At 38.9% G+C, this 15039-nt stretch overlaps 1 protein-coding gene across 1 annotated transcript in view; it reads right to left on the reverse strand.

Moving 5' to 3' along the window:
• ECR1 (E1 C-terminal related 1) overlaps window positions 1-15039 on the reverse strand; it is a 249823-nt gene that overhangs the window by 195736 nt on the left and 39048 nt on the right. Inside the window, exon 2 of the mRNA XM_089420427.1 lies at window positions 2997-3160. Coding sequence (XP_089276553.1) covers window positions 2997-3160 — 164 coding nt within the window. The remainder of the gene's footprint in view (window positions 1-2996; window positions 3161-15039) is intronic.

A 15039-nucleotide genomic window follows, 5' to 3' on the forward strand; every position in this document is an offset into this window, starting at 1 on the left:
TCTCCCCTTAGGGCTTGTAAGCACTTATTATGGTTGTCCATTAGCCACTCCTAAATACGGTGGTAACACCATTGTGAGTTAAAAGCCCTCATTTTGGAAAGGAAGCATTATTTGAAGTGTCAAATTGTCCCTTACTTTCAAGCTTGGTCCACTTAGATACAAAAATGATTATTGTGCCTAATGGTGAAGGTTCCAACACTAAATATTGTGTGTAATGGTTAGGTGGTTTCTCATCATGGCTTGGGCAACTTAACCAGGGTTCAGGGCCTTGTGCCTTTCTTGTAGAAGTCCTCATTGAGTCACCTTGCACCTCAATCCTAGAATACTTATTAGGGACCTTATAACTTATCGAGATTCCTCCAATCGATGAAAATCTGTAAATAGTAGGGGGTTTTGGTTGTGGTGACAGTGGGCCATTATGCCATTGTTGTTACTTAGTCTAGTCCTAGTCTTGTAGGGCAGCCCTCTCCAAGGCCTGCTAGATTTTGCGGCAACAATAACCATGGAATAAAGAGCACTAATAACAAGGTTAAGGAGTTTGGAATCAAATAAGATTAAAATAATATAATTTTCTTTCAACCCCCTAAGCCTCCTTTAACATTCACCTCATCTGGAGTCATGGTTGTTGGAAAATCAGGAGTCTTGTATATTATGTTTGACTTTCCTTACTTGATAATTACTTGTGATGTTAGTTGGCCTTTTATTACTTTTTTAGTTCTCGTTCATCAAGAAACTACCAAAACAATGAATATCACAAAGAGACAAAGTACACAAGATATGGGCTCCAAGCCAAGGCAAAAACCCCCCAAGGGGAAAACCCAAAAAGAAAACTTCTCTTCTTATAGAATCTTCTTACAATGAGACTTCCAAGACCCAAAGACCAAAGCCCAAAACCCTCCCAAGCACCAAGTCATCCCTCCAGCAAGATCTCTTCAAGGCAGCTTCAGAACTTCAACATTCTACAGCTTCGCTCTAGAATTTTGGCCCTGCAACTTCACTTCAGAATTTTGGCACCTCAATCCTAGAATACTTATTAGGTGACCTTGTAACTTATCGAGATTCCTCCAATCGATGAAAATATGTAAAGAGAAGGGGGTTTTGGCTGTGGTGACAATGGGCCACCACGCCACTGTTGTTACTTGGTCTAGTCCTAGTCTTGTAGGGTACCCCTCTCCAAGGCCTGCTAGATTTTGCGGCAACAATAAGCATGGAATAAAGAGCACTAATAACAAGGTTAAGGAGTTAGGAATCAAATAAGATTAAAATAATATAATTTTCTTTCAACCCCCTAAGCCTCCTTTAACATTCACCTGATTTGGGGTCATGGTTGTTGGAAAATCAAGAGTCTTGTATATTATGTTTGACTTTCCTTACTTGATAATTACTTGTGATGTTAATTGGCCTTTTATTACTTCTTTAGTTCTCGTTCTTCAAGCAACTACCAAAACAATGAATATCACAAAGAGACAGAGCACACAAGGTATAGGCTCCAAGCCAAGGCAAAAACCCCCTAAGGGGAAAACCCAAAAAGAAAACTTCTCTTCTTATAGAATCTTCTTACAATGAGACTTCCAAGACCCAAAGACCAGAACCCTCCCAAGCACCAGGTCATCCCCCCAGCAAGATCTCTTCAAGGCAGCTTCAGAACTTCGTCATTCTACAGCTTCGCTCTAGAATTTCCGCCCTGCAACTTCATTTCAAAATTTTGGCCCCACACTTTCAGCCTCTTGCAACTAGCAGCTTCACACGTGTGGATAGAAAGAGATAAGCCCAAGAAACTATGATTTCTTCTTCCTTTCTTCATCCTTCCAGCCCTTTCTCATCCTTTGCTATCGCAGATCAAACTTGTAATTGGTTGGTGCCACAAATGAGTCGAGCTCCTTCTATTTATAGCCTTCTTGAGGAGTTGAATAGCTCTCCTTTAGGCCAACTTCACCTTGACTAGGGCCAACTTGGTCTTGGAGAAATAAATGGCTTTTCTTGACTCAAAATAAATATTTTTCTTTGTTACAATGAGTCCAAATGGGACTATAATACATGACATAAATTCTTCTTTGTCCTAGAAAGACCTAGAAGCACAAAGAACATGCTTTTGATCTAAACTTGTGCATGAAACCCATGCTTTGAATAAAATAAGATTTTTTTCTTTCTTTTTATTTCTTTATACAAAATACACATTGTCATGTTTACAAAAGGTCATTATGAAGGCCGAACCTAGTTACGATTTCCAACAATGGCCACCCATTCTTTTGTTCTTATCTTCTGCAGCTTGTGATGTGTTTTCTTTTATCATCATTCAGTGCACAATCAATCTTATTACATTGTTCAGCTTCTAGCCATTCATCATATACATGCACAATACTAATCTAGGAATCGAAACTAGCATATTACACCCTGCTTTTTAAAGATTTTGAGGAGGACCTCAAAGGAGTCAGGTGGAGAACCTCTTATCTCTCCCTCAAAATATCATACTTTTATATTTAGGTGCAAATAATATACAAGAAAATTTGTCAGCTCAAATAAAAAAAATGATCATGTGAAAATAAATATATTTTTTTACTTTTGAGAATTGGACCTGCTCTAGACTCATTCCATGAGCATATCCCTTGAATGTTGTTCTAATAAATATTGTTCTAGTCAATCCACCAAACCAACCATGCCTCTTTTTAACTTATGAATTAAAGAAGTTAACTCTTGATAAAAAATTATTATGTTCCAATCCATCTATCAGAGTCAAGGCTTACTCCATTGTCACAAATGGCTTTCTCAATCATCATAAATAATCTTAAAAATTACCCAAACCACACTTACCCAACATCCCCCAAAATCTGCACAAAATCCCAGCAATAGTAATAAGCCAATATATGTTTCATATTTGCAGACTTACTTCAGCTATGAGAGTTTCAAAGGCAAAGACAAATAAAAGAAGCAAGATAGCAGCATCGAAGAACAACTATGAATGTAAAGAGAAAGCCAAAGATGAACTTTAATGTAACCTGAAGAGAAACTGCCTGTTGAGGTTGGAAACTTCAATGGTATCCATATCTATGACTTCAATATTTTTAAAACCTGACAAAGCCAAATCTTTCAGTAATTCACAGCCTAAACCCCCAGCTCCTACAACCAAGACCTTTACATATTCTTGTAGATCCGCTCTCAACTGCAGCAGAAAACCAAGGTAAAGGAAACTCTGATTAGAATACAGTTTATTATCTAAGCATATTCATGCAAAAGACAGAATCTGACCTACATTTTATAGAGTAGAAAATTGGTATATTCTAATTTTGAACCAAGCATATAAAAACTTCTCAGGTATTTTTCCAGACTCTTTTTGACCGCAGCATTGAGTCTCATATGTAGCAAAATAATGGGAAGATAAAATAACAAACATGCATAGGAACTCAAAGCCAAAAAAATGAATCATAATATAACTATTTAAATAAAATCCAGAAACTACAATGAGATTCTATTAGAGCCTTGAAAATGTTGAGCATGAGCTTGTTAAAGAGATATGAAGTCTTCATCTGTTTAATTTGGATAAACAAAAAAGTGCTCCTAATGTGAAGTGAAGCATATTCCATCCAAAGCATCAAAAAGCACTTGCTTTACACCATTACCAAAAGTAAATCACTAACATGGCAGCTTGAAAAGATAATATAACACAATTGTGTTAATGCCCATAAAACGACCACAAAGGTAGGTCAATAGGACTAAAAGGTACAGCTAGTGCAAATAAAATGAGTTAGTACGAAAGCAATTCCTATATCAATGCTAAAAGCAAATTGATAAATGAATGAAGTGTCTACTAAACAGCAAAAAGCTACAAATTAACAGTAGCAAAATGATAAGATGGTGCCAGTACAATGTTGCAATAAGAATGTTCTCTGTTACACCTCACATTGTATGAGGTTACCCTTTGTGATTTTCATCACATTGCTGGAGATTTGCAGCTAGTACCTTGGAGCATTTTACTGACTTGGGGAGATACATCATCTCGGAGTCCTTTCTCTTCATGGCATTGGATCATTTGATGGAGATCTTTGGTTCAAGGGGAGTCTCATTTCTACTTGGCTAGATGATTATGCTTGTTGGTTTGGTGGTCTTCTCACATGTGCTTGCCTTGTTGATCAACTTTTGGTTGCAAATTTGATGCTTCATGGAGCATGCTATCCCATTTTCGTGTTGTTCATATGCTTATCTTGGATATGGATGAGGGTTCTAGCCCCCAAGGGGTTCGATGACAATGCTAGGAAATAGATGTTTTATGACGTTGTAGTTTCCTAGTGACTTTTTCATGGTGTGTTGATGTCATGATTTCATATTATTTATCAGTAAGGTGGCAGGGATGGCAGGGCATTGTATTCTACATGGACCTCTTTCTTGCATTGGATGTGTGGTGGGGGCATACTTGATGATTGGTTAGGTTAGCTTTTCTATAATCCCATTATCTTATGTCATGATTTCGTATTATTTGTCACTAGGGTGGCAGGGGTGGCAGGGGGTTGTATTCTACATGGACCTCTTGCATTGGATGTGTGGTGGGGGCATACTTGATGATTGGATAGGTTAGCTTTTCTATAATCCCATTATCTTATGATGTGAACGTGGTTGGATAATGCATGTGTTGTGGTAGTGCACTTTGCCTAGGTGGGATTTCCGGAGGTGATATTACATAACTTTGTAACATTTGTTGGATACCACCTAGGTGGAAATGTGTTTGATGACATTAGTACGATTGTGGATGTACATTCCTAAGTTTGAGTTAGAGTGGAGGGAGGGTACTACATGCATCCTTGATTATGATCAAGCCTTCTCCTAATTTGATGAGGTATTACCATGTTATAGACCTTTGTTGGTGCATCATAGGTTCAAACCTAGGTGGAGATCCTATTTTGTCACTATGTTATTAACCTGGTGGTCGATGCTAGAAGATATAACATGTTTCCATGGTACAACACTTATTGGAGTGCACCCCCACTCATTTGCACACATGTTCACGATGATTTAATCACCAGGTGACCACTAAAAGGTTGGACTATTGTTTTATTTAAGCATTAAACTTTGTGCACATGTTGAGATTGATTTAACTATTTAGCAATCAAATTAATACATTTTATTACCTTGGAGCTTAATTGCTTGCCTACCACTATTGGTTGTTATTCACAATCTAAGGGGTTATTCGTAGGTTAGTTAAATCTTTCTTATGGAGCATTCCTCTCTTGGGCACAATTTCCAAGGCAATCACGACTATTTTATGGTTGAAGACATTGGCATGTTCTCCTCAGATACACTTTCTCTTTTGCACATGGTTTTGGGAAATCAATTGATGGTATTAGTAAACAACACACGGTTTTCGCATGAGCATGGATGAGGCATGACCATTTTGGCACTTCTTTCTAGGGCATGCTTCACGTGGAGATATTATATCATTTGTTGGGAGGGTAAGGTAATTACATAGCACATTTTTCTAGAGCGCACCTCTCCTAGGTGAGCGCTCTCTCATCTTTATTGAATGGATATTTCAGCTGCGCTTGTCATCCTTTGACATTCATTAGAGGGTGCCCTCACCTCTTTGACTTGGCACATATGTTATTTCAATTGAGGTGGTTACGAAGGGATTTTATTAAGAAGTGTGTGACATACCTGGAGGGCCACCCGTGCCACATTTTATGCTCTTGTTTGGTCATATTTCTTCTTGGAGCATTATCTTGGAGGATGCACTTACGGAGATGGACAACTTTCTATTTTGGGGTTTGACCTCTTCCCTTCTTGTGGAGCACTCCATCTACTTGACATCTTGCACATTCATCCATGGTTTTTGTTTCCTTGGGATTCCCACATGTGGATTGGTTACATGCATTTGCTGAAACATTCACTATATTTGGACATTGGCTATGGAGCATTCTCATAGGAGGAATATTTTATTGTTTTATTTCTCATGCACCTTGAGGCTTGGAAAGCGCACTTTGTGAGCCTTTCTAGGTGGACCCTCTAGCACATACTCCTCGGTTATTATTTAATTATATTTTGCATGCATCCAATCCTAGAAGGCAAATTCTTTTGGACCTTTTGCGTGTTCACTTAGTTATCATGCCTATTCTTAGCTATATGTCCTTTCTTGGAAACTCTCGAAGTAATATTTTTCTTATTTTTGGAAAGTGAACTCTTTTGGAGAGGTTTGCATCCACGTACTTAGACATATTCAACAATGGATTGACGAAGAATCTAACTACTCGAATTTTATATTAGTTGTTTCACTTGTCAAGGAGCTAGTTAGCAAAAAATAATTCATTATTGTATGGAGAGAAAAGGCTCACTCTATAAATAGGAGCTTTCTCTCCATTGTAACGCTGGTTGGGATTTTGGGGATTGAGATGCTCTCCCCTTGGGCTTTATCTGTACACCACATATACTTGCAGCCTTATGGAGGATAGAAGACATTATCATTTTATCTGAGGCATCCAAGGTGTTCGTTAACTTCATATGTTGGTTTATGCATTAGGAAACACTTGTAACATGTTGTGAATTGCCAGTTAGTGAACTATGTGTCAATTGGATAAAGTAATGTGAATATGTTATCATTCTTGTGTTGCTATTGTTGTAGTGTTGAGCTTTCATCTAATAAACCTAATTGTTGTTGGATTAATGTAACCACATTTTCATGATAATGCTTATGTATGGCACTCTAACCTGCCAAAGGTAATTTTCTGCTATAAAAATTAACAAGCTAAGGTTGCTTTGTGGCATGCCTAGTGCCTAGCAGCCTCTATTGCCTTGCATCTTCATGAACTTTCCCTCTTTGATCTATTCTTCCTCGACTCCAATTGCCCAAGTTGTAATTTGGTACTTGCAGAACTTGCTTTTCGATTTTCCTTCAGCTTTCCTTCTCACGCCATTCATTCTTCCATTATACTACTACCACATGTTTTGTTACGAATAACTCCTCACTAAATCACATTGTGCCTCCACTCTATAGCCTTAGCAACCATAACTTTTAGGGAAGCCCCTCTTGAGTTGGAGAAGAGACAACCAAAACTGACTCCAAGTCTCCAACTCAACCAAAAGTGTAAGAAGTAGAGCTACTGTTGTAACAGTGAGTACCTTTCATAAGTTGCACAAGACTACCTTTCATAAGTTGCACAAGACTAAAACCTTGGTGCCTGGACTTCACATCATTTGGAGGTGCTAGATTTTGATGTAACCCTATCTTGTCACAGGTTATATATGTTTGCCTTAGCTGTGAATGCATGTTCCAAACTACTCTTTCGTTTCTAGTTTCTACTATTATAATTCTACTCAACTCACCATTTTAATATCAAAAAAAAAATTGGAACTCCAATGATTGTCACAAATATATATATATATATATATATATTTGAAGATAATTGTATAGGACAAACATCACTAATGTTTCTTCTTTAATGATCTTCTCCTATGGCACTCATCAATTAGACATAGCATTTACTTTTGTCATATTTTACAACATTGTCATTGTCACCCATCCTTAAACTCTTAAAATTATTCCTTAATATAAAACTCTTGATGCACTGCTAGACTCACACATTCTTTGATTTTTTCCATGTATTTTTTGTGCATTTGATGGGAGTGTCCCATTGTTGACAGCGCTCCAAACCCTTAAAAAACAATACATGATTCAAAATGCAAAGATAGAGTCCGTCACAACCAATTGTCAAATTTATGGATCTCCTTTGCCATTTTCATGTGCACACATTATTGATCATAAAAATCCTACAAAAAAATGAGCGAAGAGTTGAGCAAAAGAGGGTTCATTCTAGAGTCTAGACAATCAAAGTTCAACTCTAAAGGTCTAGTTAATACAAAGCAAGTTGTAAGCAAATGGTCTGAGTTCCAAATAACTTAACTCTTTCCTGCTCACACACATTGTTAATGGCAATATTGATAGAGAACATAACAAATAAACAATTAAGTGAAAGTATGTTTGTTTTAGTGGACAGCAAGTGGTGATTGGCAGCCAATAGTCACAATACCAAAGCATAGGCAATAACAAAGATAAATGTGTAATGTTCATTTTTCTGGTGTTCCTCATGGCATGGTTAGGATACTTTCAAGGTTGGAGGCACACAAGTCACAGGTGGAGGTTTACTTCACCAACGGGCCCAGGGGCTTTTGGAGATGTTTCATGGGGTTTTTAGTAGTTTTTATGGAATCCTATGACATTCGCTTGGCATATTCCATCATTTGCACAACTTGCCTTTCGTTCTATTGCATTCCAACATCTCTCGAAAAACAGGGTTATTATTGGGCCTAACTCAATTAATTACGCTTAAGGTGGCATTCCAAGAGGAATACTTGACAGAATGCTTTAGTGTAATAGCTCGTTGGAACCGGAACAAGAAGATCTACAAGATGGAATGGTTAGAAATGATTTTCAGTGACCTGAGGAGACGTGGTGGCCAATTTACCATTTTTCCCACATTAAAAAGAATATTTTAATTGAAATAAAAAGAGGGAAAAATGCTCAATGATTAAAATAATCATAAAATGGGAGGTTCTAGAGGGATCCATCAAATCTATTAAAAGAGGAGGAGGAGGCCATTAGAGGACATCTTGGATTTGATCTTTCTTCTTGCATGAGATGTTGAGAACCCGATTCTCTACTTCAGTGGTAGCCTCGGGACAAAAACCCTCAGGTGATTTAGTGAGAATGGGCGAGTACCCATCTCCCCTTGGTGAATTCATCCAGAATTCGCAGGACAGCTCAGCAGTTGTATTTCAGTTCAGTTTTGGAGGGCCAGGGCAGCATTGGAGCAAATTTCTTGGAGTTCTGCATATTTGTCTTGTTTATTCTTTAGTTACAGATTATATCTCCACTTGGTTGTTGATTTTGTAGTTCAAAATTGTGTTTATGGTTTATTTAAATTGACAGTTAAATTTTTGAAGCAATTTTTGCAAAAAATAAATTGGGAACATTACAGTGGTATCAAAGTTGGTGTTCCTACCAACCTGAGGGTTTACTTGCAAAATTGTCGGAGCTAATTTATTTACAGAAAATCAATTTGGCAAAATTTCCGCTGCAAAGTATAGGCAAAAGTTCTTTAATTTTTTTGATTTCTTGATAATCGTTCGACAAATTCGAGAGTCAAAGTGGGAGTCGTCAAATCAAATTAGCACTAATCATATTTTTTTGAAGAAGAAGAAGACCGACCCTTTTATTATATGACGGCAAATTGCATTATGATCAAAGTTAAATTGTCATGAATTAAATGGCCGACTCTTCAATTTTAATTGTGGTAGGCATCCAATTATTCGAGGGAAAGCAAAGGTAAAATATTTTCTTTAAATCAATGTGGTAGACTATTGTAAAGTCATGGGGTTGAATTATTAATATTAAAGGGGTCGACACTGAATTGTTAAGGAGTCCACAACCACTATTGTGGATGGACGCTTGTACTCATGCATGTTTCACTAGCCCCGTGAATTAAGTATGAGCCACCTGAACGTGAACATGCACTGAGGCCGAATTTTCCATGCCGTTGGGTCGAGACTCTTATTAAGTTATCGTAGGGAGGCAGCCATAGAGTTTGGCAGAGGGATGATGATGCGTGGTCGAGAGTCAAGTCGTCTAGAGGCCACCAAATTTGCGAAGGATCTTGTTGAGGCGGAGGGAAACGAAACTGGAAAATCCTGGTTGCACGTAGAGCAAGCTTGTCTCATGAGAAGTCGGGAGCTATTTCTCTCGATGATTGATGTCGATCAATAACCTATATTGAGATCCCCTGCTCATACTTGGAGGCACCATCTCTGCAAAGAGATCAAAAGACCAACAGAGAAGGAAGGTCGAAGATTCCAATGGGTGAAATCGAGTTGCTAAGCAGAAGTCGAGGAAGCATTTCATTCGCCCAATTTGAGATTTAATTCCAAGCCAAGGGACGCACAAAGTGTGATCGAGCAACCAAAGTTATTAAAGGATCGAGTTGCATTCCTGCAACATTTCGAGTTCCTCAATTTCCATGACGTTGGGCATATTATTGATCAAGGGCCGAGTTTATTCTCTCAATGAGATTGAGTTGCTATCTTACATCAAAATTAAAGGTTGAGCGTAATTCATCCTGGACAGGTCAAGTTTTGTTCCTCTATGGAGATCAATTTAATTGTTTTGAGGGCCCTCTATTACCCATTATTTGGAAGGTCGAGTCTACTGCTCCAGGAGGCTGAACTTGTTCTCTGAGGCGTTGAGTTTCTTTCGGATCTCTTATATCTTTGGAAGCCGAGTTCCTGTAGGTGGGAAAATTATCTATATAAAGGAGACCAAGTTGTTGAGTTTGGATGCCAAATATCGCAAGCCAATTAGACCAGTTTGGAGGGTCGAGACAGTAGCTCTTGTGGAGGTTGAGTTTCAGTGAATTTTCTTGAAGGCTGTTGCAAACCGAGTTATCTTTTTCCCTCAGACCAAGGTCCTATTGCATCTTGTTGAGAAAACAGAGTTTTTGGCAAGTCACCTTCATTTCTGGGGTTGAATATTGTAGTTAAGAAAGTCGAACAGTTTAGGTTCTTGTATATTCTTCCTTTCGATTTTGTCTTTGAAATCCTTATCAATTTTGTTCTCAAATGATTTCAAGAAATTTATTTACAAGAGTACAGTGGTTGTGAGCCTTATATCCTACACCAATCTTAGTCATGTAATAGGTGTTGAGTGGGAATAGTGTATGATGCCTGTGTTGTCAGCAAGAAAAGAATAGATCTAGAATTTGGTATGTGGTCAAATAGTAAGTCTTATTCATATGTACGTCAGTAAGATGTCTTTTTGGACATTTTATTGAGTCAAAAATCACCTATTGTAGTAGTCAAAAGCCCATTTTTGTCATAGGAAATATTGTCATTAGTGCTAGGAAAAATTGAGGGAAGAAATTGATGGGTATGCCTTGTAATAGTTACTATATTGAGAAGTTGAAAGTTGTTTGATGTCATGTATTGTTAGAAGTTTTTTTTTGTTAAACGATGGAAATTTTGAAACAACTCATGAGCCAACACAACAACACCTTAATGGACTATGATATAGACCAAAAAACTAGACAGAACATCAAACCTTTCTCAAAGGAAGTCTATGCCATTCTTCAGAGAGAACATCCAAAGGATGTGCAAAAGGAGCAGGAAATAGGGCACAAAATATTTGCAATTGGGACAGATTTGAAATAAATGAGGGTCACATGGAAAGTCCCTTTCAAACTAGATGCACTCCTTTCCGAAGTGAACCAGTTAGAAGGGAAGAAACTCATTTGGGCTCTAAGACCAGCCATGCTTGTTCTCATACAACCAAAGTTCTTGGAGGAACCTTGTGAAGGGGTTAGACTTCCAGTTGCATCTTGTCTTAGTAACATCATGAGACTGACTGCACCTATACTTCCTTTCAATGATGATCTTATGAGGAGACTTTTTAAGTTGATAGTAGAGATTTTTTCAGGACTTAGAAACAGTGCAGGTTCTGCCTTTAGGAAGAAGCTTGAGGTTCTAGAAATTGTGGCCATGATTAGAACGTATGAAATCATGTTTGATCTGGGGTGTGATGACTTGATCCATCAAATGTTCTGATGCTTCTTTAGCATTAAGAAACATCATCTTGATAAGGTCAAAACAAACATGTTGTCCATTTTGTCTTCAGTTATGGGAGACCGTGATGCCATTTGCAAGAAGATGCAATCTAAGTTGTTGGCCATAAGGAGGAAGGAACAATCAATTTCAACTATTGCTTATGAACTAGCTGAAAGGCTGGTTGGGCAGAGCATTGTGTTGTTCAGAAGACAGATGACCAGGGAGGAGCTGCTCAGGATTGGTGGACCATATAGCAAGAATGGGTTAAGTAGGAGAGGTCTTTGCTCCATCTGCAAAGAACCTTGGGGACATGACCACTCATGCTTGAGAGATGGCAGAGGTAGAGCAGGAAGATATTCCTTCTGTCTTTCAAGATGAGGACTCTTCTTTGGATGAGTCTGTGAGGTCATACGAGGATGCCCCTAGGGAGCATGAGCAATCATGTGAAGTTGTTGACTGCAGGCCAAATTTATATTCTAGTTTGTATGGTGAGCTATCAATGGACCCTATGGGAAACATTCGAGATGATGAGTCGCCACTGATGATTCAGTAGGAGCAACATGAGTCGGCTCAAGAAGATGATATATACAGTATGCATGATGAGCCTTTTGGGGAGAGCCAGTTGGAGGTTCATGTTGAGCCAATGAGGGAGGAGGATGAGCAGCCATTCTTGGGCCCAGCCATTGATGAGGGGCAGGCAGAGATGTACAGATAGCTAGCAAGGTGGCAGTATTTGCAAGCACTTGTCCTCAGGAGGTGTTGGAGGTTGACAAGGTAGTTTTGCAGGAGGCTAGTAGATGGCAAGAGCATGTAGTTTCTGATCAAAGGACGGAGGAGTTGTTGGAGATGGTGGTGCATCCATTTTTGGGCCGGCCCACTGATGAGGTGCGGGTAGCTGCACACGCAGTTGGCAGAGCTACAGTACTTTCAGGGGAGCATCCCTCTCCAGGAGTACATAGATAGGGCTTCCAACACAGTTTGGCCACTTGTACCCATTACAGGGAGAGGCAGGGTTTTCTCGATGGATATTGTTGATTGACCAGATAAATCATCCTGAGTTGAGCAGGAACCCATATCAGCCTAGTAGACTTGTTTCTTACACAGGTGTCCATGCATTAGATTGGCGAGAGATCGTGAGTTGGTACCCTCTTGATGGAGTATCATTTTTAGTCAAGAGCATTGCACTGCAGGAGCCCTTAGATGTGAGGGATACTACATGCTCCAATTGGAAGCAGGATATAGGTTGGCTACTCATCAATATTTCAGCACAGCATCAGCATGGTGAGATTGACCTTGGTTTATGCCAAGGGTTGGATTGGAGAGAGGCGATGAGTTGTTTCGCAGTGCATAGAGCAGCACTCATGGTTGGAGTTATAGCACAACAATAGCCATGGAGTATTGATACTTGTTCTTGGTGGCATTGGGGTCCAGGAGGATTGGTTGATGACAAGTTCAGTCAGGGGATGGTCTGGGATCTGGGCATTGAGGGGTCCGTTCATGGTGGGTTGACAAAGAGGCAGAGCATCACCCAGTGGTTTGTATGGGATCTGGGCATTGGGTCTCAGTTGCGTTGGGCCACCAGATTGGTCCACAGGTTTGGATTGCTTGAGGGCAAGCAATCTTGGGGCGGGAGGATTTGTGATGTTCCTCTTTCTGGTGTTCCTCATGGCATGGTTAAGATGTACTTTCAAGGTTGGAGGCAGACAGGTCACAAGTGCAGGTTTACTTCATCAGAGGGCCCATGGGATTTTGGAGATGTTTCAAGGATTTTGAGGAGTTTCTATGGGATCTGATGACATTTGCTTGGTGTATTCCATCATATGCGCAACTTGTGTTTCGTTCCATCGCATTCTGACAACTTTCGAAAAATAGGGTTATTATTGAGCATAACTCAGTTAATTACGCTTACAGAGGCATTTCAAGAGGAATACTTGACAGAACACCTTAGTGTAATAGCTCGTTGGAACCAAAACGAGAATATCTACAGGATGGAATGGTTAGAAGTGATTTTCAGTGACCTAAGGAGACGTGGTGGCCAATTTACCCTTTTCCTACATTAAAAAAATATTTTAATTGAAATAAAAAGAGGGAAAAGTGCTCAGTGATTAAAATAATCATAAAATGGTAGGTTCTAGAGGGATCCATCATATCTATAAAAAGAGGAGGAGGAGGCCATTATAGGACATCTTGGATTTGATCTTTCTTCTTGCATTAGAGGTTGAGAACCCAATTCTCTACTTCAGTGGTAGCCCCAAGACGGAAACCCTAAAGTGATTCAGTGATATTAGGCGAGTACACATCTCCCCTTGGTGAATTCATCCAAAATTCGCAGAAGAGCTCAGCAATTGTATTTCGGTTCAGTTTTGGAGGGCCAGGGCAGCAATGGAGCAAATTTCTTCGTGGCCATTCTATCAACCATTACCAGTTTTATATGTACTCTTTATTTAATAAAATAAGGCTGAGTTATGGATATTTGTCTTGTTTATTCTTCATTTGCAAAATATATCTCCAGTTGGTTGTTGATTTTGCGGTTCAAGATTGTGTTTATGGTTTATTTAAATTAATGGCTCAATTTTTGAAGCAATTTCTGCAAAAATTAAATTGGAAACATTACAAAATGAGTATCAACCCACACTCAAAATATCAAATATGCATTGACCTTTAGTGTGTACACCACACATCGACTACAACAATGTTGTGAGAACATAACAGATGCAATGGAGCCAATTCAAATCTATTATAATGTTTGGCAAGTCAAAATAGCTAGCAAACAATCATGATTCAAATACCAAATTCTACCAAAGATGAATGGGTTGTTGATAATTATACTCCCAAAAAGTGTTGCGGGGGAGCGCCCCCCCCCCCCCCCCGATCTCGCTCCCAATCCACGCTCCAGGTGGGAGCGGGTAGGGAGCGCGCTCCCTAAAAAATATTTCGCTCCCTGCCTTTTCAGGAGCGTTTTGCCTTTTTTGCAATTTTTTTTTTGTAGTAATGTTCAACATGCAATTTTTTTTTGAAAGAAACAAATAATTTTTGAGTGGGGCAGCTTAAAGATCAAGTCTAGGCCCTAGTATTGATATGCTATTCTTAAAGTAAAAGTGACATTCTCCTTAATCTTCATTTTCATCATTTTACTTAAATTTTTAACATTACCATGAAATGACTCAGGATGTTTGAGAGTGGTTCCGACCTCATTGGATTTCATATGGAGAAAGTAGAATTTTAGATTTCATTCAAAATCCAGCAGACTTATCAGTTTTTCAGGATTTTAGGAATGGGGGATTGCAATGTTTCCATTGAATTTTGTCATGTATTAGGGTATGGAACTCGTATTTAATCAAGAGCACCAATCCCTCTATGTACCTTGATGTTTGTGACATTGGTTATCGAATTCCTCTATCATGACCCTCCTAAAAATGTACACATCACTCAAACAAAATCTTGACTTGACATGCTATGCTTTTTCTA

Source organism: Pinus tabuliformis, chromosome 6, assembly GCF_031772625.1.
Source record: "Pinus tabuliformis cultivar Carrire ecotype Pingquan chromosome 6, CPIR1, whole genome shotgun sequence".
Lineage (NCBI taxonomy): Eukaryota > Viridiplantae > Streptophyta > Pinopsida > Pinales > Pinaceae > Pinus > Pinus tabuliformis.